A 24019-nucleotide genomic window follows, 5' to 3' on the forward strand; every position below is an offset into this window, starting at 1 on the left:
AAGAAGGCAGTTTCCAAAATATCCCTGTTACTTCCTATCTCCTTGACACTGCTTTCAACTTCATTTCTGAACTGTTTCTGACTTTGGACATGGGTTCCGGATGTGCTCCGGCAGGCGAGGGAAGCTGCCTGCCCCGTGGCCAACCACTCAAGGCTGAACTCGTGCAGAAAGATGTGGAAGGCACTATTTACTAAGCAAAAAGGGGGACACTGCCTACGACATCATTTTCCTCCAAAGTGACACCCCACTTGATTTGTCAACAACCAAACATCTGAAGGGCAGTGTCATTCACTAAAAAGTTTTTCCTAGTGAGACAGCAAGTGGTTTCCAGCTATGTAAAACGTCAAGAACTTTCAGCCATGAAAGAAGAATGTTTGGGAGCAAAAAGTAAAATAGCAATCGATAAATCTGAAAACGTTGCCGCTTTCTCAAACAGTGAATGAAACAAATCCTTTGATTACCACTGACCTTCCCATGTGCCTGTTCTGCTGAGGTTACAAGTATGCACTGATGGGGTGGAGGGGGACACCTCCCCCCCAAAAATACAGTGAGCTGGAAGGGAGCCATGGAATGCCCATTTCTATGAAAACATTTACCCATCCCTCCCATGGGTGGGGGTCTAGCCTGTGTTAGACCTCAGTAAAATCACCAAGCCAATGAAGGAAATCAAACCCATTTTATTCACAGGTGTACATTTTTGTGCCATTATATGTAGGTGGTTCAGAATGATGTTCAATAGAACTCCATACACAATCAAAATTGAAAGAAAATCAGTTGCTATTTTAGCATGACAACAAGCAAATGCAAATTTCAGGAAGAAATTTTCATTAGCACCGTTCTGGGTGACTGGGTATTACAACATATTTGAATGCAGACACCCCACTGTTTGGGGAGCTCCAAAACATAAAAGGTGTGAGTTATAGCTCAATTTCCTGCTGGGTTTTTTTTTTTTTGGCTTCTCAGTTTCTATCCCTTAAAAGTTCATGAAGGTAAATCTGGAAATAGTTGAAAAGTATCACTGGAAGTCACTCAGTGTCTTTCTGCCTTACACGCTCTTTTCCCTGGGGTGATTAGCCTGCCTGCCCTTCGTTACTGAGGGCGTTTGTCTCATCACAGTATCTCTGTGCCTCCTGCTACTTGCTGCTTCTGCTTGTCCCCACCTGAAGTCACATCCTTTGTCACAGGACAACCATTGCCACAGCAACCGACTGTGACATCACAATGGGGGTTGGAGGACAGCTTAGAGAGAAAAGAGCATGTCATCTCCGGCCAAGGGCCTCTGAGTTTTAAAACCACGCTTTCGCTAATCAGAATATTTTCCAGAACACTCCGAGACAACGCTGCATTTCTGCAAGGCCTGGGCTGTCACATAGAAAGCATTTCAGCTGAAGTTTAAGGGTCGTCTGTTGTCGGTTTGGGAAGGGGGTGGAGATTTTTATTCCGATTTCATTGTAAGTCTGCACCACTGATATCTGCCAGTAAAATACATTAAATATTCCAGAAAGAGTTGATTTAGTAGATGAAAAATGTGTCTCCAGAGACCAGAGAGGGTACATTTTCTGTCTTACTCGCCTTTCCATAATAGGAGCAATGTTTACATTCCTCAACCCATGCTGGGCCTGTAATGTATTCATGTTCCTTCACTCTCCAGAGGCAGGAATTGAGGTATTTGAGATTTTATTGTTCAGCTACCGCATCCAGCACTTAAGATCTGACAGTTGTGATGTGTATTCTCACTTGGTATTAAAAAATAAGAGCTCCATGTTTGCGTTTGATTAGAGTCTCTCAGCTTGGTGGCTGATTAAGTAGGAACAGGGAAAGCGACTTTCTTCGGCAGCCTCTTGGTTAATGTAGTGTAAGATTATTGATGGGTATAGTCACATAATTTTTATTAAATTGAAGAAATTAGCTCAGCTGAAGAATCTCACCCTGACAGCAAACTCTCGTCGTAATAATGAGACCTGACACTTGTCAAATCCAAGACAGGACTCCAAATGGTCTTCCCTCACCAAACCCGCCTCCCCCCCCCCCCCAAATATTCTCTATTCAATTACGAAGAGAGCTTCATTCAAACATTCAGCATATTTACCTCCGGTTGAGCAGAGGTGGTTCTTTTTTCTTTGGAGGGGTGATGCAATCTGTGAACTTGAGCTGTTTTCTTTCATTGTAAGAAACTCGCTTTCTTTCCTCTAATTGCTTGAAATGCAAACAGAGTTTCTCTCCAGCTAGAGGCGATGGTGCCCACAAGGAAGTCATCAAAAAAAGACCTTGGGGGTCCAGGAGAGTTGTGTGATTTGTTCATTTAACAGGCAGAAAACTGTTGCCTCTTCCCTCTGACTCAAAATATCTGTTATCCCGACTCTGCGAAGGGAACGTTGCAAAACCAAAAGATGAAGAGGGAGGCATTTTTGGCTGCCCTCACGCACACAGCAAAGCAAAGCAGAAAGCGCATGTAACTGCCAGAGGAAAAGTGCTTTCTCAGAACACAAAGCAGGCAGCAAACAAGTCCATTTACATACTTGGGGGGCTGCGAGGATTAATTAGTTCATGTTTGGCAAGCTGCGCCTCGAAGAGGTGCTATTGTCACTTATTACTGTTATTAATTAACAGGGTGAAGGCCAAACAAAAATACGGCTGGTGGTGTGCTTTCATTTCTTAACGCCATATGCGATGTCTGTTGCAGGAGTGATTCGGGAGAGTTACCTCAAAGGCCACGACCAGCTTGTTCCCGTCACGCTCTTGGCCATCGCGGTCATCCTGGCTTTCGTCATGGGAGCTGTCTTCTCCGGCATCATTGTCTACTGCGTCTGTGATCACCGGCGCAAGGACGTGTCGGCGGTGCAGCGCAAGGAGAAGGAGCTGACACACTCGCGCCGGGGCTCCATGAGCAGCGTCACCAAGCTCAGCGGCCTGTTTGGGGACGCCCAATCCAAGGACCCCAAGCCGGAGGCCATCCTCACGCCTCTCATGCACAATGGCAAGCTGGCCACGCCCAGCAACACGGCCAAGATGCTCATCAAGGCCGACCAGCACCACCTCGACCTGGCAGCCCTGCCCACCCCCGAGTCCACCCCGACGCTGCAGCAGAAGCGCAAGCCCAGCCGTGGCAGCCGCGAGTGGGAGAGGAACCAGAACCTCATCAATGCCTGCACCAAGGACATGCCCCCCATGGGCTCCCCTGTCATCCCCACGGACTTGCCCCTCCGGGCCTCCCCCAGCCACATCCCCAGCGTGGTGGTGCTGCCCATCACGCAGCAGGGCTACCAGCATGAGTATGTGGACCAGCCCAAAATGAGCGAGGTGGCCCAGATGGTGCTGGAGGACCAGGCCGCCACCCTGGAGTACAAGACCATCAAGGAGCACCTCAGCAGCAAGAGTCCTAACCACGGGGTCAACCTGGTGGAGAACCTGGACAGCCTGCCCCCCAAAGTCCCCCAGCGGGAGGCCTCCCTGGGCCCTCCGGGAGCCTCCCTGTCTCAGAACGGCCTGAGCAAGCGGCTGGAGATGCACCACTCCTCCTCCTACGGGCTGGACTACAAACGCAGCTACCCCACGAACTCGCTCACGAGAAGCCACCCGGCCACCACGCTCAAAAGAAATAATACTAACTCCTCCAATTCCTCCCACCTCTCCAGAAACCCAAGCTTTGGCCGGGGAGACAACCCGCCCCCCGCCCCGCAGAGGGTGGACTCTATCCAGGTGCACAGCTCGCAGCCGTCGGGCCAGGCGGTGACTGTGTCGAGGCAGCCCAGCCTCAACGCCTACAACTCACTCAGCAGGTCGGGGCTGAAGCGCACACCCTCGTTAAAGCCGGACGTCCCCCCCAAACCCTCCTTTGCTCCCCTTACCACATCCCTGAAGCCTAATGATGCGTGTACATAATCCCAGGGGGAGGGGCCAGGGGTCGAACCAGCAGGAAAGGCGAGTTGCCCGCTCAGCTTGGCGCCTGAGTACCCACCAGACCAAGACGGCCAGACTGCGCCGAGGCCTCCGGGTCCTCCCCTCCCGGACACAGGGGTGCTCGTGAAAATCGGGCCAAGTGGTTTGGTGAAAGTTTGCAACGGACTCACCTCCATACTCTACCTTCTCTCCCCCCCTACACCTTGCAACAGGTTGGACTCACAAAAGACTTATCACAAACATGAGCCAAAAGCACATACCCACCCCCCCCCACACACACACGAGCGTGTGCACATGTGTGCGCATGCGTGCGCACACACACACACACACACACACACACATACACACACACACACACACAGAGGTGAACAGTAAATGCAACATTTTGTCCATGACTGCACGGGGCGCTGCCAAACAGGGCCAGCCTTCCAACCCTCAGAACAGATACATTTTTTAAAATGATGAAAATTAAAAAGACAAAAAAATAAAGAATTCATTGATAATTCTAACTCAGACTTTTAACAATGGCAGAAGTTTACTATGCGCAGATACTGTGAAATGCCCGCCAGTGTTACAGCTTTCTGTTCTAGCAGATGATGCCAGTTGGGCCACGATGTCATAGGTTTCTGCTCCTTCTTTTAATGAAATAACGTGACCGTTAACGCAAGTAACTCTTTATTTATTGTTCACTCTTGTTTTTCCCGAAAGGACTCTTCCACATGCTATCTTTATGAACAGCTCTTCAGAAAGGCCACTGAAAAAGTTCAACTATTTAACGTGAAATCCATTAACTGGAATAATTGAGTTTCTTTATTTTTACAATAAATTCACTTAGTAAATAAGTTGGAGCTGGAATTCTGAGCTTTGTGTTGGGACTCTCTGATCTCTAGCTAACGGAAAAAGTTAAGAGGGGAATATTTATTTCAATCTACCAGTTAATTTGATGGCCAGATTTCTGGCCGACAACACGAAAAATAAATGAATAAATAATAATAATAGGTTATAAGTCCTTCCAGAGCCGAATTTCTAAAGCAACCAGGAGAGGAACTTTTAGGGTGGCACATCCGTGTCCATTGCTGCCAGTGTGGCTTTGTCAGTGGTTCCTACTTTCTGTGAAGGCACCAGCTTGTGATACACCATCTCATTTCACCTTGCATGTGAGACAGCAAACAAAATCCACAAACGGTGTGAACTAATTAATATGCTGGCTGCTACCTTGCATAAATTAATGGTTTGATCACACGGGTTTTTCGTGGGGTTACATCTGTGAATAGCCTGTTTTCCACATGTAAATTTGTGCCTTACACCCTGAGTTGTGTATGCTTGTAAACTGTCGTTATGATCAACTTCTTTGCCCTTTTGAAATAAATGCAGATATTTATTTAACGCTCCCGCCCTCCACCCCTGCTCCAGCCCGCTGGAAGATCAGTGTCCAACAGATGGAAGAAGGCGGGCGATGGTGATGGTTAATTCCCACAGCCTGGGAAAGCAGGGCCGCACCACACCCTCCAGACCACACCCTCCAGGTCACACTCCCTTCTAGTCGTGCCAATTCGAACCACCCTCTGACCGTGCCACCAAGCATGGACCCCAGTGTTGTGGGTGGCAAATCCCCTTTTCTCCCTTTATAGTCTCAGATCATTTCAACATGGTGATATTCTCATGTTAACCAGCGGAAGGAGGACAGGACTACTAGTCCAGTCTTCGTTTCTGCTGTGTCCCTCTGCTGGAGGATACACCGTGCGGCCGGGCAGGCGCTGGGCGGGGTCTCCAAGCCATGTGCTCGGCACACACGTGCCCTGCACACAAAGAAATGACATGGAAATAGATGCAGGCAGGCTGGTCCCTGCTGAGATTAACGAGTAACTCCAAGTCCAAGGCCAGCCACAGTGGGCGTGGTAAAAACTGGGGGGCAAGAGATCTTCATTTTTTTTTTTTTAATTTCTTTATCCTTTTCTTGTTTTTGTTTGTTGGGGGGAGGGCTGGGGTGTGTGTGTTTCTCTTCCCCTCGGTTTTCATTAGCTCAAGCGCACAGAGGGATTTTTGTTTACTCTATCCTGAACAAAAGAATTGTCAACATACTGTAATCTATGAGCATTGTTGTTGGTTGTTATTGTATTTTTTAAACGGTTAAACAGTATATTGGGTGCCTCTTTGTCTCTTTCTATTTCCAGTTTGCTCTTGTGGGCTTAGTTTAGTTTTGTTTTGTTAGAGGGGGGGAAAAAAAGCCTTCCAAAAAAGACAATTTTGAGCTGGCTAATCAAAGGGATACCTCACCGACGGGTGGGGCCGGGGTGTGTGGCCAGGGCGCAGGGCTTCTGCTGATGTTCCAGCATCTCTTGCAGTTTTGCTGTCATTTGGGGTAGGCCTTGTTGTTTTTGTGTCGTGTTTTTGTTTTGTTTTGCTTTGTTTGGTTGGTGAAATCAGCGTTCACATCCTGTGAACTCTGTGCCCTGAAACCATGAAGTCTGTTCTAGAAACCGAGATACCAGTTTTATCTCCCTTTTCTTTTTAAATGCAAACAGAGGAAGGGGTGGAGATACCACCCCCTTTGTCCCCCCCCCCCAAGGATGACTCCTAGAACAGTCACAGCATGTGCCCATGCGCTTTGTGCCCCTGTGGGCAGCCTCGCCTTGGCCATGTTGAGACCCGTGTCAAAACTTCCATCCCGGGCCCCTACTTTCCACCACCCATCACTTGCGGTGTTAACCCATGTATTGAGCTGGGCTTCTGCATTTAAGTATTTTTCTCCTCTTCTTTTTTCCCCTGTGTATGGGGGGGTCCATAAACCTGAGTGTGCCTTTGCTTTCCACCCTTGCTAGACATTGGTAGATGCAACAAACTCAGATTTATATTTGTTGTAAAGTTGTAAAAATATTGTGATGTCACCGATTTTCCTTCATCTCCACATCCCCTAACATCTGATTCACAACTTAATGTATGTTGTAAAAAAGAAAAAAAAAAAAAGAAAAGAAAAAAAAAAAGCACCAAGGAAAAGGCTCTTTATTACTTAAAAGTAATAAAACAAGACTGTTCTACATTATTGTCTGTGTCCTGAATGCTTTTATTTATCACTTAGTGTTTCCCTTTTTTGAACCCCATGCCCTCTTTGAGCAAGACCCTCCTTTTTACTCCATCTCTAACTGGCTTCAAGTATCAACAACAAAGCAGCTAGGCCTATTTGTTTGCAATACACCCTGTTGCTCCCCCAACCCCCCCCCCAACACACACACACACACACACACACAACACACACACCTTTGATGTGTGTTTTCTGCCTGCACCCAGCCTGGAGCAGGACTGAAGCAATAATTAAAAGGCAGAGCACGCACTGACTCCGTCTATTCATTTTATGCATTTTCTTTTTATGGGTTGTTCATCATCAAACATTTATGGTAGGCTTGATAGTTTAAGAGATCAAGGCTAGGATTTTAGTATGTAGGGTCCACTAAAAATAGGTGCTTGCACAGATGTGACTTCAGCCTTTTTGCATATTAATAAGGTGGAGGGTGCTGGATTTTACTCCTTGTTAGCATTTATCTTGTAACCCAGAAGACTTGGTTGGAGGTGTATCGGGATTCAGCACTTGATTTTTATTTTGCAAAACAGCTCTGTGAAATGCCACGACCAGGTTCTTCCTTCTGGGACATTTTTCAAACAGTTACTTAAAAAAGCCCTCCGTGACAGTATTTTACTTTGGGCCTTATGAAATAGTTTTCAGTTTTCAATGTTTCCTAGGTCTGTTAGGACATGGGAAGATGAGGGTCGGGCCCCACCTCACACCTACAGTGGCTCGGTCATGTTTTGACAAGTCATCTCTAGTGGTATTTCTTGAATTCCACCCAAAGGGCTAGGCATTGTCACGCACAAATTCGACTAGAGTAATTCCCGTCTCCTTATTTATAAGGGGAGGTGGACATGGTCTCTCTAATCATCATTCAGAGATGGGAACAAGTGCCCCCAAGATTTGGGGCCAGAGGTTTGAGGGGATTTGTGTAGAGTGTGTTCTGGACAGCCATCCCAGGCAGAAGGGCTATTATTGTGTGCAAAGGTGCAAGTGTGCTGGGTTCAGGAAACAGAGGATCTAGAGTTTTGTGTGCCCAGGATCTCAGAGAGCCTGGCAAGGCAAGGCTAGGAGAGGGGCTTCAGGCTTCACCTGGTTACCATGGGCTCAGGGCCTAACTGATAAGCAGCGGCGCAGCAGTAAGGATGTATGTGTGTGCTTTAGAGAGCTGCCTGGCAGTGACTTAGAAACTGGGTTGCTTCTGTAAAGGCCTTGGGCTGCCAGGCAATGAGACCAGTCACAGGCCAAGGAGGGGGAAGTAACACCAGGAAACAACACTCCATTCCACTTCAGATTCTGGAAGAAATAACTGAATTAGCCCTGCAGTCATCCCTTTGGCCAGCCTTAAGAGCATCCTTCTTATGTGACTGATAGGGTTTGCCTTACTTTTATCTAAACGCGTAACTGAGAAAATGCACAGTAGCTACTCCAACCCGATCATTTTTTAAAAAAATATTTTTTACATCATTTTTCATCTTTGTACGACGTATGCATTTTCATCTTGGTTACAGTCCCCGTAAAATTCCTACCACAGGGACTGATCACAAAAATCTACAAAGAGCTGACGAGACTCAACAAAACAAAGTAAATAACCCAGTCAAAAATTGGGCAGAAGAGCTAAAAAGAAACTTCTCCAAAGAGGAAGTGCAAATGGCCAACAGGCATATGAAAAAAATGTTCAACATCACTTGTAATCAGGGAAATGCTGACCCTATCATTTTTAAAAAGTAGAGAGGCTGAGATCCACTGAGGGAAGGGATTTGTCCACAGCCCACAAATTCGTGGTCTCTTACTCCATTCCTTCATATCCTGAGAGCAACAGGAGCTAGGAGGCCCCACAGCCCCTTTGCCCAGAGGCATCTCCAACTCACCCAGCCCTCCTTTCTCACACGCCTCCTTATTTATCAGGGGAGGTGGACATGGTCTCCGTAATCGTCATTCAGAGGTGGGAACAAGTACCCCCAAGATTTGGGGCCAGAGGTTTGAGGAGATTTGTATAGAGTGAGTTCTGGACAGCCATCCCAGGCAGAAGGGCTATTATTGTGTGCAAAGGTACAAGTGGGCACCCTAGTCCTTCATCTGTGCCAAGATGAGGGGGTGGGCAGGAGCTCAAATCTCAGCGGTGTGAAGTAGACAGTCACTCGGTGCCACCTGATACCTGATACTACAGGGAGGCGCCTTTGCTGAGTCAGCTTAGTTCCGGTCTGGGAAGAGGCGACAGTCTGTATTTTAGCTGTGGCCTCAAGGACACCCCTGCTTAGACAACCCAGCTTTTTAATTGCTGTGTTTGCTTGTTTGTTACAGGGTTGGAGGCTTCTGCAGGGCATGTTTAGGCTGTTGGTCTTGAAGATGGACTGTCCCAAATCAGTCAACAGGCTACGTGGTTCCCAGGGCCAGAGGCAGCACCTTGGGCATGCCTGTCCTCCTTCAGTGCTCTGTCACATACACATAAACAGGTCTTGCTGTCCAACCTTGTAAGTTGGCAGAAGCCAAGCAAGATGCCCCAGAACCACAGAGCCTGAACAAAGCTCTTTCCAAAAGAGTCATTCAGCCAGTGAAATAATAGCATTAGAAAGGCACCTGCAATTTCAGACACTGGAAGATTTTGCTTCAGGGAAAGGGGTGAGGGCGATTTAAAAGAACCCTTTAGTAACAAAATAACATGATTAAGAGCATAATCTTCTTCCTGGCTGAGCACTGTGACAGCTGGGTGCTTGGACTTGGTAACCCTTAGAAACCCACATCACACGCCTGCTTGTCTTTAAACCAGGTGGTGATGTCTCTCTTGTACAGAATTGGGAAGGAAAGGCAGCTCACATTTATTGATCGGGACTGCCAGACAGATGGGGATCTTCAGTATTCCATTTAGAGTATTGTGTGTCCTTAGCTCTAACCCCCTGGGATGCCTGGAGGTGGGGGGCGGTTGACCTCAATAGAGGCTTAGGGCTGAACTGATGTGCATTAAATGTGGCTGGGCAAAAAATGTGCAGATGTCCCTCTAGCAAATGGAATGAAATTTGAGCAAATCAAGGGAGGCAGCTGAGTGGCGAGGGGTTCCCCACCCCCCCCCTGTGCAAATACATGGGTGCACACATGTGCACGAAAATCTATTACCAGGCTGGCTCCTCTCGAGTCTAACACCCAAAATGTCCCAAATGTTTGCTGAAAGCTGATCCTTTGGGAAGTCATTCACCCCTGATCCTGATGACATATGGGTGGCACCTCCGCACTTTCTGGTCAAAAGTGAACTCTCATTAACTAGTCTCAGAAATGAAAACCAAGACTTGTGCAGAGAAGCCTGGACACTGGTCCCTCACAGCCTGTTGACAGTGACTGGTGAGCAACTTTTTTGTTCTCCCTAATCACCTTCAGACAGAAGACTCCCGTGAGAATCATTATCATCATCCCCAGAGCAAGTCTTGGTCCGCTCCCAGGCTCAATAACTGTCCAAATAGGGGGACGTAATGAAGGGGAAAGTAGGTGACCATTAAACCAGAAGTACTTTTTTTATTGGTGGTTTTCAGAAAGGAAAAAAAATAAAGAAATGAAGGCGACACTGGACACAGTGCCAAACGCCAGGAAACCAATGCAGAAGGAACTCAAGCAGGACCTCCGGGGGCAGGGAGGCTCCTAAAATGAGAAAGATGATAAAAAATCAATCTGAGAGCCAAAAGCTCCTCTTTCCCCTATTCATCATGACCATTGCCTTTGCCATAGTGGGAGGCGGGGGAGATGAGGAAGTGGGTTCATCTCAGCAACCTTGGTATCTGTTCTCAAAAGTGCATACTGAACGTTGAGCAGATCTAGGCCCTGTCTAGATGTGCCACGAGATATGAATCTCAACACGGGCAAAAGCTTACATCATGCAAGATGAAGTGTGGAATGGTATCCCAGAACTTGCAGTTGTCAGTGACGACGATGATTTACTTATTCTTCTTATTTTTTAAAGATTTTATTTTTATTTATACAAGAACTTGGATACAGGCCAGAGGCATGGGAGGGTGAGAGAATTCACCAGAGACAGAGCGGGGAACAGAACAGGCAGACGACTGAAGACACTGCTGAGGGGAGCAGTGGGCGCGACAGGAGAGGTCTGCTGCGCCATGTGGGTATCTCCCTGGCCGGCCAGGAATCAAAACTGCACTGCAGAGGCTGCCGACAGTTTCACAGCACTGCGCTCAACCTGCTGCGCCACCGGGGAGGCCCATTATTCTTATTTATGAAGTAACACTGCATGATAAGATCATAGAGGTCTCGGGAGCACCCTTCAAAATCAACATGGGTAGCTACTTCACTGAGCTCTCCACTCTCAGTCAGGTTCTGTTCACCAACAATGGCCGTTTTCATCTGCTGTGTTTGCACATCTGTAGACATAATCTTGTGCATCCTCTCCCTGGATCCTTACACAGCCTCACGCGGTGAGCAGCACAGGTGGGGTTATGCTCACTTTACAGAAATGGGGGTTTGGAGAGGAGGGTTCTAATGGCGCCCTAATCCCCATCAAAATGCAGCAATGTTTCAGAAACCTGCATGTTGAGATCATCCCCTTGGCTCTCTCGCGGGACACCTCAGGTTACACAATTACTCTGCTTCACCAAAGGGGAAAAAGCCTCCCATGGTGTGTCCCAGGAGAAGCGGTTGCAACAATAAAGTCCCCAGAATAAAGGCGAGGCACACTTGTTCTATTTTAAGGGCATTGTGCGCTCATATTTTTCCATCATTAAAGATACATCTCTTCCTTCCTGTGTCTGTGAATTCCTGATGCCAGTAGTGTTATTAGGAACTGTCAACAAAGCAGGAAAAGAGGTTGCTGAAGCCAAGAGCGGTGACCTCCCTTCTTGAGCTGCACCCTGCCACTTCAGGGCAGCGGCACGGATGGCCCCGTGGAAGAAAAAGAAGAAAGGCCTGGCTTTTAGAGCTCCTCCGTCCTGCTCAAGCCACATCATCACAAGAGAAATTTAAGAGACTTAAGAGATCCCAGGGTTGGGCCTCCCCGGTGGCGCAGTGGTTGAGCACTGGGTTGCGAAGCTGGCCGTCTCGATCCCCAGCTGCTCCCCGGCCACCGGAGGAGGGTCCCACATGGCCCGCAGACCCCTCCTGCTGCCCGCTGCTCCCCTCAGCAGTGTACTTCGGTCCTTCTGCCTGCTCTGCTCCCCGCTCTGGTGAATTCTCTCACCCTCCCGCGCTTCTGACTGTACCCAGTGCATGTATAAATAAATAAATAAATCTTAAACAAACAAACAAACAAACAAACAAATAAATAAATAAAAGAGATCCCAGGGTTAACTGGCAACACAGAAGAAGGGATGCCCTATGCCTCAAAGGCTAGAGAAACTTGCCCACCCTTGTCTTCATAAAAGACTCAGGTAAAGTCAGTGTGAAAGAAAGAGAAAGTCAGCAATAGCCACACTTGTCATGTTAGCCCCCACTGGCCACCAACCAATTTCACTCCACCTCCCATTCAGTGGCTGGATGATCTGGCTGACTGCCTAAAAAATCTCCCAGTAGGAGCCTCCCTGGTGGCGCAAGGGGCTAAGCACCTCACTATGAAGCAATCTGTAGCCTCTGCAGCATGAATTTGACCACCGGCCAGACAGGGAGCTACCCACATGGCACAACAGACCTCTCCTGTCTCGCCCGCTGCTCCCCTCAGCAGTGTATTTCAGTCAGTCTGCCTGTTCTGTTCCCCGCTCTCTCTGGTGAATCCTCTTACCCTCCCGCATCTCTGGCCTGTGCCCCAGCTCTTGTATGCATAAATAAATAAATCTTAAAAAAAAAACTCCCAGTAGGAGACAAAAGGTAGAGGCCTCCGCCTAGGTCCCTGTCTCGCTCCTGCATGTCGCCGCCATGGTCCATGCTGCTACTGCCAGACTCCCTCTGGGAACTAATGAGTTGCTCGGGGTGAGGGCGGAAGAGGCAGGACCATCTGGGAGTGGGTGCCCGCCAACCAGCTGCTCCACAGCACCCCAGAGAAGCCAGCATCTTCCACTCAGTGCCTAGCCAGACCAGCTCGGGTTCCACCCCGAGAAGAGGGAACATGACCCCTCTCCTCAGAAACCCAAGTTCGCGTTCTCTTTGGCTGGCTGATGGCTTTCTCTTAGAACTGTTCTGTTTGCTTGTTTCTTGAAACTCTGTTTCCACTCCACAAAACCTTTTCTCTGTACACAAATTGAGTGAAGGTGAAAGGTTTGGCTGCCACTGACTTTGGTGACTCCAACTGCCGCAAGGTACCACTGACTTGCTTATCTCTGACTCAATGAGGGGAACAGCCTTTGAGCCAATTACTTTCTCTGATTTGAAGGGTCAGAGTCAATAACTGATTAACTTTGAAAAGGAGTTTTTTATGCCAAACTCTGCATTCCAGGACAATTCCAAGTGTGGTAGCTGTTCACAAGATCTGTCTCTTCCAAGGAGGCAGAAGGCTGTGTTTGTTTGTATGTGTGTGAATGTGTGTGTATGAAAGAAAACTGCCTGTTAAAAGTTGACATAGGTGTTGGCTGATTTGAATCCTTATTGGTATTTAATTTTACTTAAGAACTAATGATTTATTCTCTTCTGTCTCCAGGGTAAAGAGGAAGCCTGTGATCACATTTCTTACTTGGGGAGAGAAGATAATGTGTTAGACGTATATGTATGAATAGAAACAGGTAAAGAGTCATATTTCCTTCTGACTTTGTAATTTAAACAGTGTAAGTCAGTAGGGAAGGGCTGTAATTGGAGCCAAAGTAAGTGAGGTGAAAATTACTAGGTGTCAGAGCATCTGCATCTCATTTTAATTAGGTGACTATAATAGCAAGATCAAAAACTTTTCCTTGTCACTCAATCTGTTGGGCTTTCTAATCGAGAAACCAAAGGACCTGTTTTGTCCTCAGGAAAGCGTGACCCAAAAAGATCCTCGCTAATTACCTGGCTAGCGCAGCCACGGGCCTGGGCCCGAGAAGCAGGGCACAGTGGGGTGGTGTCAGGAGGCCAGGGTGCTCGAGGACCACCCCACTAAGGCCAGCACCTCCGGGCTCTCGGGATTAGCCATTCCTAATATGGCAGTGTGGCGTTTTCCTTTCTTACAAGGCAAAGTCACTAAGAAGGCAGCACCTGGCACTGGGAGTCTGTGGGCCTGGGCTCGAGAGTGAGCTGGCTTTGTCATTTGTGGGGTTGTCATAAAACTCCTGGCACCTCGTTCTCCCATCTGCAAAACAGACTTGGTGACGGCGGCCCTGCCCGCCTCCTCGGAGCATGTACAAGTCAGACGGGGTGAACGTTTACCTGCGCTTGCAAAACTCCAAACCCCGCTGTGTCTTTCTTCTCCAACCTGGCATTCAAATTGAGATCCCAGTTCCCGAAATCTTCAAATTAATGACTGAGTCCCCATCCTGCCGATAATGAAAATGTCTCTTTTTTCTCCTTTCTCCTAAATACTCCTTATCTGCCAACAAAAGCAACCAGCCAGACCTGGTTAAACAAAAGCTCTGCCTGGCCCGACGAGTCCTGGCTCTTTTTCACTGCTGCGGCCACCTCAGACACTGGCTGCCCGGAGGCTCTGATCACTCTCCAGCTGTTACCCTCCATTCTCAGGGGCTGGTCTGCGGACAACTGGTCTACCCCCACTCGCTCTGCCTCCCCTGCTGCCTGGGGCTCTTCCCGCCTGCTGGCTCCAGCTGGTGTCTTTGGACAGAACTTCCTGGACTCCAGAATAGACCCAGAAAGCACCGCGAGGAAGACAACTCTAAGTTCACTTAGAACTTGCAGGTGGCCTTGGCTGCCTGTCAGCCTGGATGATTTGCTCTTTGAGCTGATATACGCACAGCCATTTTCCCGCGCACACCTGCCACCCTGGCCCATGAGTTTCCAAAGGTTCCCAGTCTCAGCCTCAGGCTCAGAGGGCCTGGATGGAAGCACTACCCACCAGTGCCATCCCAAGAGTTCTTGACATTTCTCTCACGAGAAACACCATTACTACTAGGAAACATTATGCCAAAAACATAAGTGATGGTCATTATTATGGATCTCACGGTGCTGAAAAATCTTACTCAATACCTCCGTGTGGAGAAGAATAAATCAAGACAGGAGAGTTTGCTCAATAACTCAATAACGTACCACCTGTTCATGGCAAAGCTGGGGACAAGAAGCAGGGGGCCCAATCCCTGATTCATTGCACCCGGTAAACACAGACTTAACTTCAGATAAAGGAAGGTGGGGGGCCCAGTGTGGGTGGGGTGTAGTGATGTACAACTAAGGAGGTTTGGACCTCATCCTCTGACTCATATACAGCGATGTAAACCAATGTTACCTCAAAAATAAATAATAATAATAATAATAAAGTAACACCGAACACAGTGGTTGGGAAAAAAGAAATTTATTCCACTCTCATGTCACAGACCAAAAGCATGTATCCAAGATCCACAGGCAGCCCTGCAATCTTCACTGTGTGATTGCCATCATCGGATCCAAGAAGCTTTTCTAATTGTGCCAATTTCAAGGTTAACAGAAAGGACAAAGGAGAGAGTGTGGCACGCAGCAAGGGAGGCTGCGGATGCAGACAGCAGGACCCTGCGCTTGGCGCAAACTCAGGAGGGCAGAAGTACTTGAAGGAAAGACTGATATGGCAGGAAACTGGAGTCGGCCATAGTCTGTGCACAAAGAGCATGTAAATCTTACCGCATCATGCATACAAACATATACACACTATAGAGAGAAAATATATAGATACACATGTAATTGTCTATGCATACACATATGTAAATTTTATATAGCATTACGTGCATGAACTGTCTCTACGTATACACATATATACACATACATATACAAAAATAAAATGCAATCAGCCACTGCACAGACGACAGCAACACCTGGCTTGGGCACCCTGCCTCAACACCTCTGAACTCCCAGGGGCTTCTACGTTCTCTCCTCCTGCAAAGCACCCCATGCACAAAAGTTTCTAATACCTATCGCTACACATTGGAAAATGGATTTGCCCACAAGTCTGTAAGCCTAGCAAGGGCAGGAATTGTATCCTTTTCACTTGTTTTAGTCCACTGTCTACAGTGGGCCTGTAAATTGCAGGAGCATGGTAAGCCATTTTCTACACAGAGTCATCAGACACAACACAGTAAGGGTGTGTGCACACACCCACGCAGAACAGTCACTGTGAGCTGTCGCCAGAGCTGTCATAACAGCTGCAGCAGGGACCACACCTCACCGGTACCAGGCCCTGGGCTGTGTTTCCCAGAATTCGCTTATTTCATCCTCACAAAAAATCCCAGCCTTTGTTATTTCCATTGGACAGATAAGGCAAGCGAAGCACAGAGGCATGAAAGAACTTTCCCATACTCACTGAACCAGGAGTTGCTGGATCCACAGTGTATATCCTTTGTCTTATTAAGTGAGGTGGGGTAAGAAATGCTTTTTGAGCAAGATAAAGAGAAGCCGAGAGACAGCCACCACCATAGGAAGCAGAGTGATTAATGACATAGGGATGGGAGTCGGAATAATTCTTCAGTGACCCTCTTCCAGCAATGCACAGCCCAATGTGCAGCCCACCCACCAGAAAGCCCCTACATGGGCGCCCACATCAACACGTGGGGCAGCTAGGCCTGCTTTCTGAAGCGCTTTCACGTATGTACGAGATAAAACTTAGTAGCTGAAACTGCAAGTGATAAAAACAAACCAACGTTCCAATACCCTAAACCCTGGGTCCCATGAGATCCACTCAAGGGCACATTCAAATATCTCAATATTGCAAAACTGCAATAGTAACTGCATAGGCGATGCTGGTGGAAGGTAAATCAGAGGTGCCCCAAGCCAGCAGAGTGGGCACCGTGGGATTCTGACCTGGTGATGGGGGTGGCACAGCACATCAGCTCTGCAGACCAAGCGTTCGTGCATGTTGAATAAGACAGAGGTGGGGGATGAGGATATTTCTCTTTGTTGATGCTCTGCTGTGTTAAGTGCCGATTAGAAGCTCCTAAAACTATTTTAGGAGATTTTTTTTCTAATGCAACTTGGGTGTGTCAAGGGAAAAAAAAAAAAAAAGACTCATGATTTGGAGAGGAAAAAGACAAGATTTGATTTCACAGACGTTCAGAAATAATGGCATAATCTTATCCGTTTTCAACAAATACAATCTGAAGCATTCAAGCCTCCGATAAAGGTGTATGGCCTTCCTTGGTGCAGCAAACTGCAGATTAAGCTTTTTTTTAAAAAATGCTGTTCAAATTGCCTGTGAAGCAACCTTTTATGAGATATGATGGTTCAAACAATTTGCAAGAGTGAAAGACAAAGAATACGTTTTTTACACTGAGCTGGTTTCCTAGGAAACCCTGAAAAAAATGTAATACGATATCTCTTAGACTTAGTTCAAGGACCAGGGCTCCTCTTTACTGATTTAATTTTTTTTAACGGTGTTTAATATCTGCCTCTCCCTCTCCCTGCAGTGGGAGCTGGGATGGTTGAACAAGCTCTCTTGTACCCAGCAGCCCAGTGTCCTCTCATTAACTGAGTGCCTGCTCTACACAAAGGAAAAGTATTTGAGCCAAGTTTTAGTCTTCATTACTCTCTGTAGCAATTTGGAGTAAGAAATTAAAGGAGGGCCTCCCCGGTGGCGCAGTGGTTGAGCACTAGGTTGCGAAGCTGCCTGTAGCCTCTGCAGCGCTGGTTCGAGCCCCGGTCTCTGGGCAAGAGTCCCACATGGTGCACAGACCTCTCCTGCTGTGCCCGCTGCTCCCCTCAGCAGTGTATTTCGTCAGTCTGCCTGTTCTGCTCTCCACTCTGGCTCTGGTGGATTCTCTCACCCTCCCACACTTCTGACTGTACCCAGAGCTTGTATAAATAAATAAATCTTTAAAAAAAAATTAAAAAAAAAAGAAATTAAAGGAACAGAACTTGGACTTTTTGCTCAACCATTAAAAAATACCCCTAAGTCCCAGCTAAGAAATTAAGGGGGGGGGAGTTCACCCACTCTTTCTCAAATCATGTTTAAATTAATCTTTTCGAGGTACTCAAATACCACTTATTTAAGTTTATTTTTACTCTGGCTCCTCATCAGTCTGTGATGAGCCACATATGCATGCTGACAGAGGGTGCCGAATATGCAGGCCCGCTCATTTCCCAAGTTCAGATGGCAGATCCTCCAGGGTCTGGAGCGGGCACAGGAGCTCTTGGGGAAGAGTTGGGGGACAAAGAAAGGAGGAATCTTTCGAGGACCACGAGGGGTCTGCCGTGATGGGTCCACTGGCCTCACTGCCATCGTTTGTCACTCACATCAAGAGAAAATCAAACTAGGAGACGCGAAGGAACATCTGGACTGTGTGGGAAGGAGTTCAGTTTGATTTTAAAATAAATAAGGCATCAAAGCTTCAAGTGTCACTCCTTCAAAAATTGGAGATGAAATTACAAAGTTGGTTTCAAGAAGTTTGCGATGTTTATGGGAGGGGCAAGGGTGGGAGGGGGCTGCTGCCGCCTGTGATGTTTCCAATGTGATGCTTCCATGGGGACCCTTCCCCGGTTCCCTGCAAAGGACCAGGGGGAGCCCAGGGAAGGCAGTGGAGCTGCACCATGGAATATTACTCAGCAATTAAAAAAGATAAACTCATGCAGTTTGCAGCAACATGGATGGCGCTGGAAGGGATCATGCTCAGCAAAATAAGCCAGAAAGAAAAAGAAAAATACTGGATGGTCTCACTTATAGCAGGAATCTAGAAAACTTAACTAAGGTACCAAGAAAAAGACTACTTATAATAAAGTAAAAATCAAAATTAACAAGCCATTATAAACCAGAGACACACTATGGGAGAGTTTTGGGGGGGAGGGAGTAGGATCAAAACAAGGTGGGTGGGAATTGTATGGGGACTATAACCAAGAAGAAAATGCATACATTGTGCAAAAATGAAAAATGATGTAAAAAATAGATAAAATAAAATAAATTAAAAAAAAAAAAAAAACAATAACATAAGGAACCTGCTCTTTCAGGTGGACACTAGGAGGAGTCCCCCAGGAAGATTCTGAAAACTAAGGTGAGGGCCTGCAAGCTGCCAGACCAGCAGGCCTCACTGCAGGCACACGGTCAGCCTGAAGCCAAAGGGAAGCGCAAGGACAGGGTGAGCCCCCCAGGGACCCTACAACCCATCCTCCACATTTTTAATTCAGGTTGAAGTTTATTAAAATGCCTATAAGGGACCTCCTTTGAAGGAGGGAAATCCACTTTGACAAGCCGTCGGAGGGCTGCGCGGGGAGGGTACAAAGCAGCCCTTCTCACGAGCCTTCCTGCAGCCAGGCAGCCAGGGAGAAGGGGCAGAGGCCGCACAGGAAACCTCAGGAAGTGACCGAGATCTTCCTGTCTTTTTTGATACTAGCGGGCCAGCTTCCTTGTGGAGCGTCCACGCCCTGGCGCTTAGGGTCCTGAAGAATGGTCACGTAGGATGGCGTGGCCTCGCCGAAACAAGAGGGCGCAGGAAACCCACGCAGCAGCCTCCCGGGATCTAAGGAGAAGGCTTTCCGGGCCTGAACAGAGGGTCGCTCCCTGGGCGTGCCCTCGACAGCCCAGGCTGCACAGCTGGACGCTGCTGTCATGTAACAGGAAAATACCACACCCAGCGCGGGCAACTGCAGGTGGAGGGCAAAGGCACGCGTTGGCCAACAGAAGGTGAGATGGGCAGTGCGAGCCACTGTAGGAGACTTCCCGGAGGAGCAGGCCGGCCACAGGCTCTATCCCCAGCTAAGACACCCGGAAGACCTTCTGGAAGGCATGATGATTAATGACATCCAATGTTGACAAATCAGGGGTCAAGGGTCCCTAGTTTTCTGGGAAAAGGGTAGAACTTGGGGACCAAACTAACAGAACATATAGTCAAGACTCACTGGTTAACAAACAGGGTCATTCACGCAGATCAATGTCATTAAGTGAGACGGGAGATGGCCGCTGGAGTTATGTGGGTGTCTCAAAGAACCTGATGTAAGAGTTCACTTGGCCTCATGACGGTCCAAACCCCTAACTAGAAAGGCAAGGAGCAGGGTGCACTGTGTGGCCTCTGATCTTAGCCCAAGACTGCTGCTCTCTGACTATGGCACACAGATTTAAAGCAGCCCCTCCAGAATGGCAACCCCAGCTTCCAAAGAGCACCACATCCCTAATCAGACTCTAGGAGATTCCGAGTGCCTCGGCATGGGGACCGGGGTCCAGCATTTAGAGTCTATTTACAGGGGTGGCCGATGTCCATGGAGGCCTGGCAGTCATCCTGCCCACCCCAATCAAGCACACCTGTGCTCCATGGTGCCTCTGCACAGCAGGTCTCACCTGCCTCCACTCCCTGTGCCCCCCAGAATGTCTCCAGCAACAACTGCCGACTGGAGGGGGAGGAGAGGCTGCTGTGGGAGTGTAATCATTACTACTTTTTTAAAAATAAAGATTTATTTATTTATGCATATAAGAGCTGGGGCACAGGCCAGAGATGTGGGGGGTGAGAGGATTCACCAGAGACAGAGTGGGGAGCAGAACAGGCAGACGGACCAAAAGCACTGCTGAGGGGAGCAGCGGGCGAGTCAGGAGAGGTCTGCTGTGCCATGTGGGTAGCTCCCTGGCTGGGGATCGAACTGGTGCTGCAGATGCTGCAAACAGCTTCACAGGTGGTGCTTAACCCCTTGCGCCACCAGGGAGGCCCTTAATCATTACTAATTTTAAGCGGGGTGGCTGAGGGAAAATTACTTGACCTCCCTGAGCCCCAACTTTTGCATGAAGAGAAACACTAAATTTGTTTTATTGTTGGGGGGGGGGGCGGAGAGGAGAAGGATTAAATGAGATAACTTAAGAAAAGTGCTGGCATCCACCAGCTGTGGGGACAGGGGTGTCACAGGACAGAGACCCTTTCCTGTAACAGTCGCGTGGTTGAAGTTTCCCATGCATGTGGGCAGTACCAGATTTTTCTTAGCTTATCAGGAGCTCCAGTCCAGAATGAATGCAAATTCCCGGAGCTTGCTGGGCAGCAGGCCTTGGTCGCCAGCGTGTCAGAGTGCTAGGCTGAGTCAGTGCTGAGCGCAATCTCTGGGCCCTGAAGGTATTTATGCAAACATGACATCCCATGTGGCTGAGGTGACTCAACGGGTGCCTGGTGTTTTTATTCTGTAGTGTTAAAATTTAAAAAATTCCCCCCTATACCAAAGCATCAGCTGTCAGACCAGGAGGAAATAAATCTCAGTTTGTGCACCATATTCAGGAATGGGAGTGGGCTGGGGGTGGGGTGCCTGAATGCAGAGGGTAGTAATGGAGCTTTAATAACATAAAGCCTCTCCCCTTGGCTGGGCCTCACTCAGCGTCAGGCTGGGAAGAATTGTGGCACAATTCTAGTGGCCCCAGAAAACAAAGATGACTTTCCCAAAATGTCTGTCAGCAAACCTGAAACTGATTCATTCACTCAGCAAATATTTATGGCTCCTCATATCCAGTGCTGCTGTCCAGGGACTGGAAAAGTGAGTAAGTGTGGAGATGAACCAAGGATGGTAGTAGTTTCAAAACAGGCACAGTAAAACTATCTTCTGCGTCCGCACTGCTTTCGGATCTATTGCCTGTGGATTCCTCCACATAACAGCATCCTGCAGAGGGCTTCAGACTGGACTCCCTTGATTGCGCATGGAAAAAAGCGTGTGTGTCCAGCGACGGCCTGAAAGGTGGTCACTCCGAGGTGTGACGCTGCTCTGATTGCGCTGCCTTTGCAGAATGTCTTACCTAAGGGTCTCAAAACACCAGGCAGGCAACTCAGGTGCAACGCACAACCCCCAAGGTAAGGATGAATTCATGGCATGCACAGCGCCCCCTCTCAAAAATCTGTCAGAGATGCCCTGGAGGTGGACACAACCAGAGGACACTCTCCTTGGGGCCAGCTGGGACGGTACAAATGGTGACAGCAGCCTCATCGCCGTGCTAGCGTGACCGTGAATCGGGAGGGGGCCAGGAGCCATCCCACACACGGCGGGGGAACCTCTTGGCTCGTGGGCTGGGAAGCACCACCCCAAGAGCACACATCCTATGTTCATCTCTCATGCATTATTTATACCACACCGGCTTCCAAAGGATGTGACACAACTTTCAATGAAAAGCACAGCTATGAAAGAGCCACACCACTCCACAACTAAACTTAGCTCAGAAGGCAGAGCTAAGAAGGAGAAGAGACAACAGGAGGAGGGGGTGGTGTGTAGAACAGTTGTACCAGAAAGTGCTGGCACAGCTCCCAACAGCCTGTCTGTATTCAAAGAGAGAAAAACAGAGACAGAGAGACGAAAGGAAAGTAAGAAGTGGGGAGGTCGGGGCTTAAGGGTGCATAGCTCGCTCCGGCTAGCGAGGGGGTGCAGATCATTTGGAGGGGAATTAGCAGCCCCCGGGGAAATGCAGGCCCCCCTGGCCAGCAGAGAGTCAGACGAGGGGAGGGCAACAGATAGGGGTCCCCTCCCAAACAGCTGGCGCCCGCAGGGACCGTTGTCCATTTGAAAGTGGTGGTTTTCCAGTGTCCAAGGGAAACTGCAAAATGTCCCCTGCAAAACTGATCACCGTGCTCATCAAATATTTCCTGGGCACAATCCGGCAGGACTAGGCACCAAAGATTTTAAGTGAGAATAAGAACCTGGAAGCTTCCTCCAGGGAACTCACAGTCACAGGAGGTAGAACTGAGCAAATAATTCAAGTGAACTTCGGTAAATGTGCAGGAGGGAGCCCCCCCCCGTCTTTCTTGGGAGGGAGGCCAGGGGGTGGGGGAGCAGGCTGGGGACACGAGTGATAAACAAAGAGCGGAACTGGGTAGCCCGGCTGGGGGCCAAAGAGTGAGGTGGTGTGCATGGGGCGCAGAGGGCATGGTCATGGCAGAACAAGCAGAGGCTTGAAAAGTTGGCTGCGGTGAAACCGTGAGGGCCTTTTATGTAAGGCTAAAGAACCAGGCTTTGGCGTGAGACCCATACGAGGCTTGTAAGCAGCGAGTAAGGAACTCGGGCCCTGGGTTTTGTGTCATTGCTGCAGATTCTCCAAGCCATTCCCAGAATGCTTGTGGAGAGTCTAAAACGGGTCAACACATCCTCCCGTGGAGCAAGTGAGCGCTGAAACCACGGCGCACCAGACAGGGTCCGTGTCCTTTTCCAAAGTGGCACTGTGTGTCCCTCCTCATCACAGAGCAGGTGACCAGGGACTCCGGCTGGGCAATGCCGCTTGGGCACAACCAGGGAGAGGAGTGGAGTCAGCCGCAGGGGGCTGCTTCCAAGAATAAATCTCGGGGTCAGGCAAGGAAAAAAGAAAGGACGCATTTGGGAGCCATCTAAAAATACATTCCTTGGTGAAGGACACCAAGGTACTGCCTGCTTCTCTGTGTAGCTAAAAGAACAAAAAAAAAAGGGCCTGTTCCCATTAGTGCAGCAGGTTTGCAGCGGGATGAAAAGGCAGGGGCGGCTCTGCTGAATGAAGGGCAGGAGCCAGATGGAACAGGAACCCAGCACGGTGGTGCCAGGCACGACCCGGTGTCTGCGGGGGTTGTGGCTAGGAAAGACACCGGCTCTAGACGGAGGGGGCGCGGGGGCACGGGAAGGCTGGGAGGGGTAAGAAGTCCCAGAGCACTGCTTTTCCTGCAGGTAGGAAGATGGGGCCACTCACCCCTGCTGGCTTCCATCAATACCCAAATGCCCTCCGCGCCAACGAGCCTCAGCAGCTGCCTCTCGCAGTCGCGGTCTTTTGCCAGCAACACGGCGCCGAAGGTTTGCTGTCCGGTAGCAAAAGGCCCATTTCCAGGGTCTGAACATACAAGCGATTTATGACACCGGGAGAGGGGGCTGCGGCTCAGCCAGCACCCGCCCGCCTCACGGCATCACCCCCTGAGCACAGGCGGTGACCCGCGCGTGACACCGTGGGCCTGTCCCTGGGGCTGCGTGACGTCACGCTGTGTCTGCCTCCCCAAAACCCCGAAGTGACTGCTATTCCCTCTGCACTCTCTGGGAACCAATCTTTCACAGCCTCCCACAGCTTTTATGACTTCCCCGCAAAAAACTCTGGGGCCGGCGTTGCCTGTGATCTCCCAACACCTCCCCTCTCCC

The 24019-nt window shown here is 48.9% G+C and overlaps 1 protein-coding gene across 4 annotated transcripts in view; it reads left to right on the forward strand.

The window, feature by feature from the left end:
* Nucleotides 1-6954, forward strand: part of SEMA6A (semaphorin 6A) — a 126890-nt gene extending 119936 nt beyond the window's left edge. For all 4 annotated transcript variants that reach the window (XM_037509480.2, XM_037509479.2, XM_037509481.2 and 1 more), the window contains one exon: nt 2684-6954. In XM_037509480.2, the coding sequence (XP_037365377.1) occupies nt 2684-3882 (1199 nt within the window). In that variant the 3' untranslated portion in view covers nt 3883-6954. The remainder of the gene's footprint in view (nt 1-2683) is intronic.
* Nucleotides 6955-24019: the final 17065 nt, after the last annotated feature.

This window comes from Talpa occidentalis, unplaced genomic scaffold, assembly GCF_014898055.3.
Source record: "Talpa occidentalis isolate TD23 unplaced genomic scaffold, MPIMG_talOcc4v2.1 talOcc4.13, whole genome shotgun sequence".
Taxonomy (NCBI): domain Eukaryota; kingdom Metazoa; phylum Chordata; class Mammalia; order Eulipotyphla; family Talpidae; genus Talpa; species Talpa occidentalis.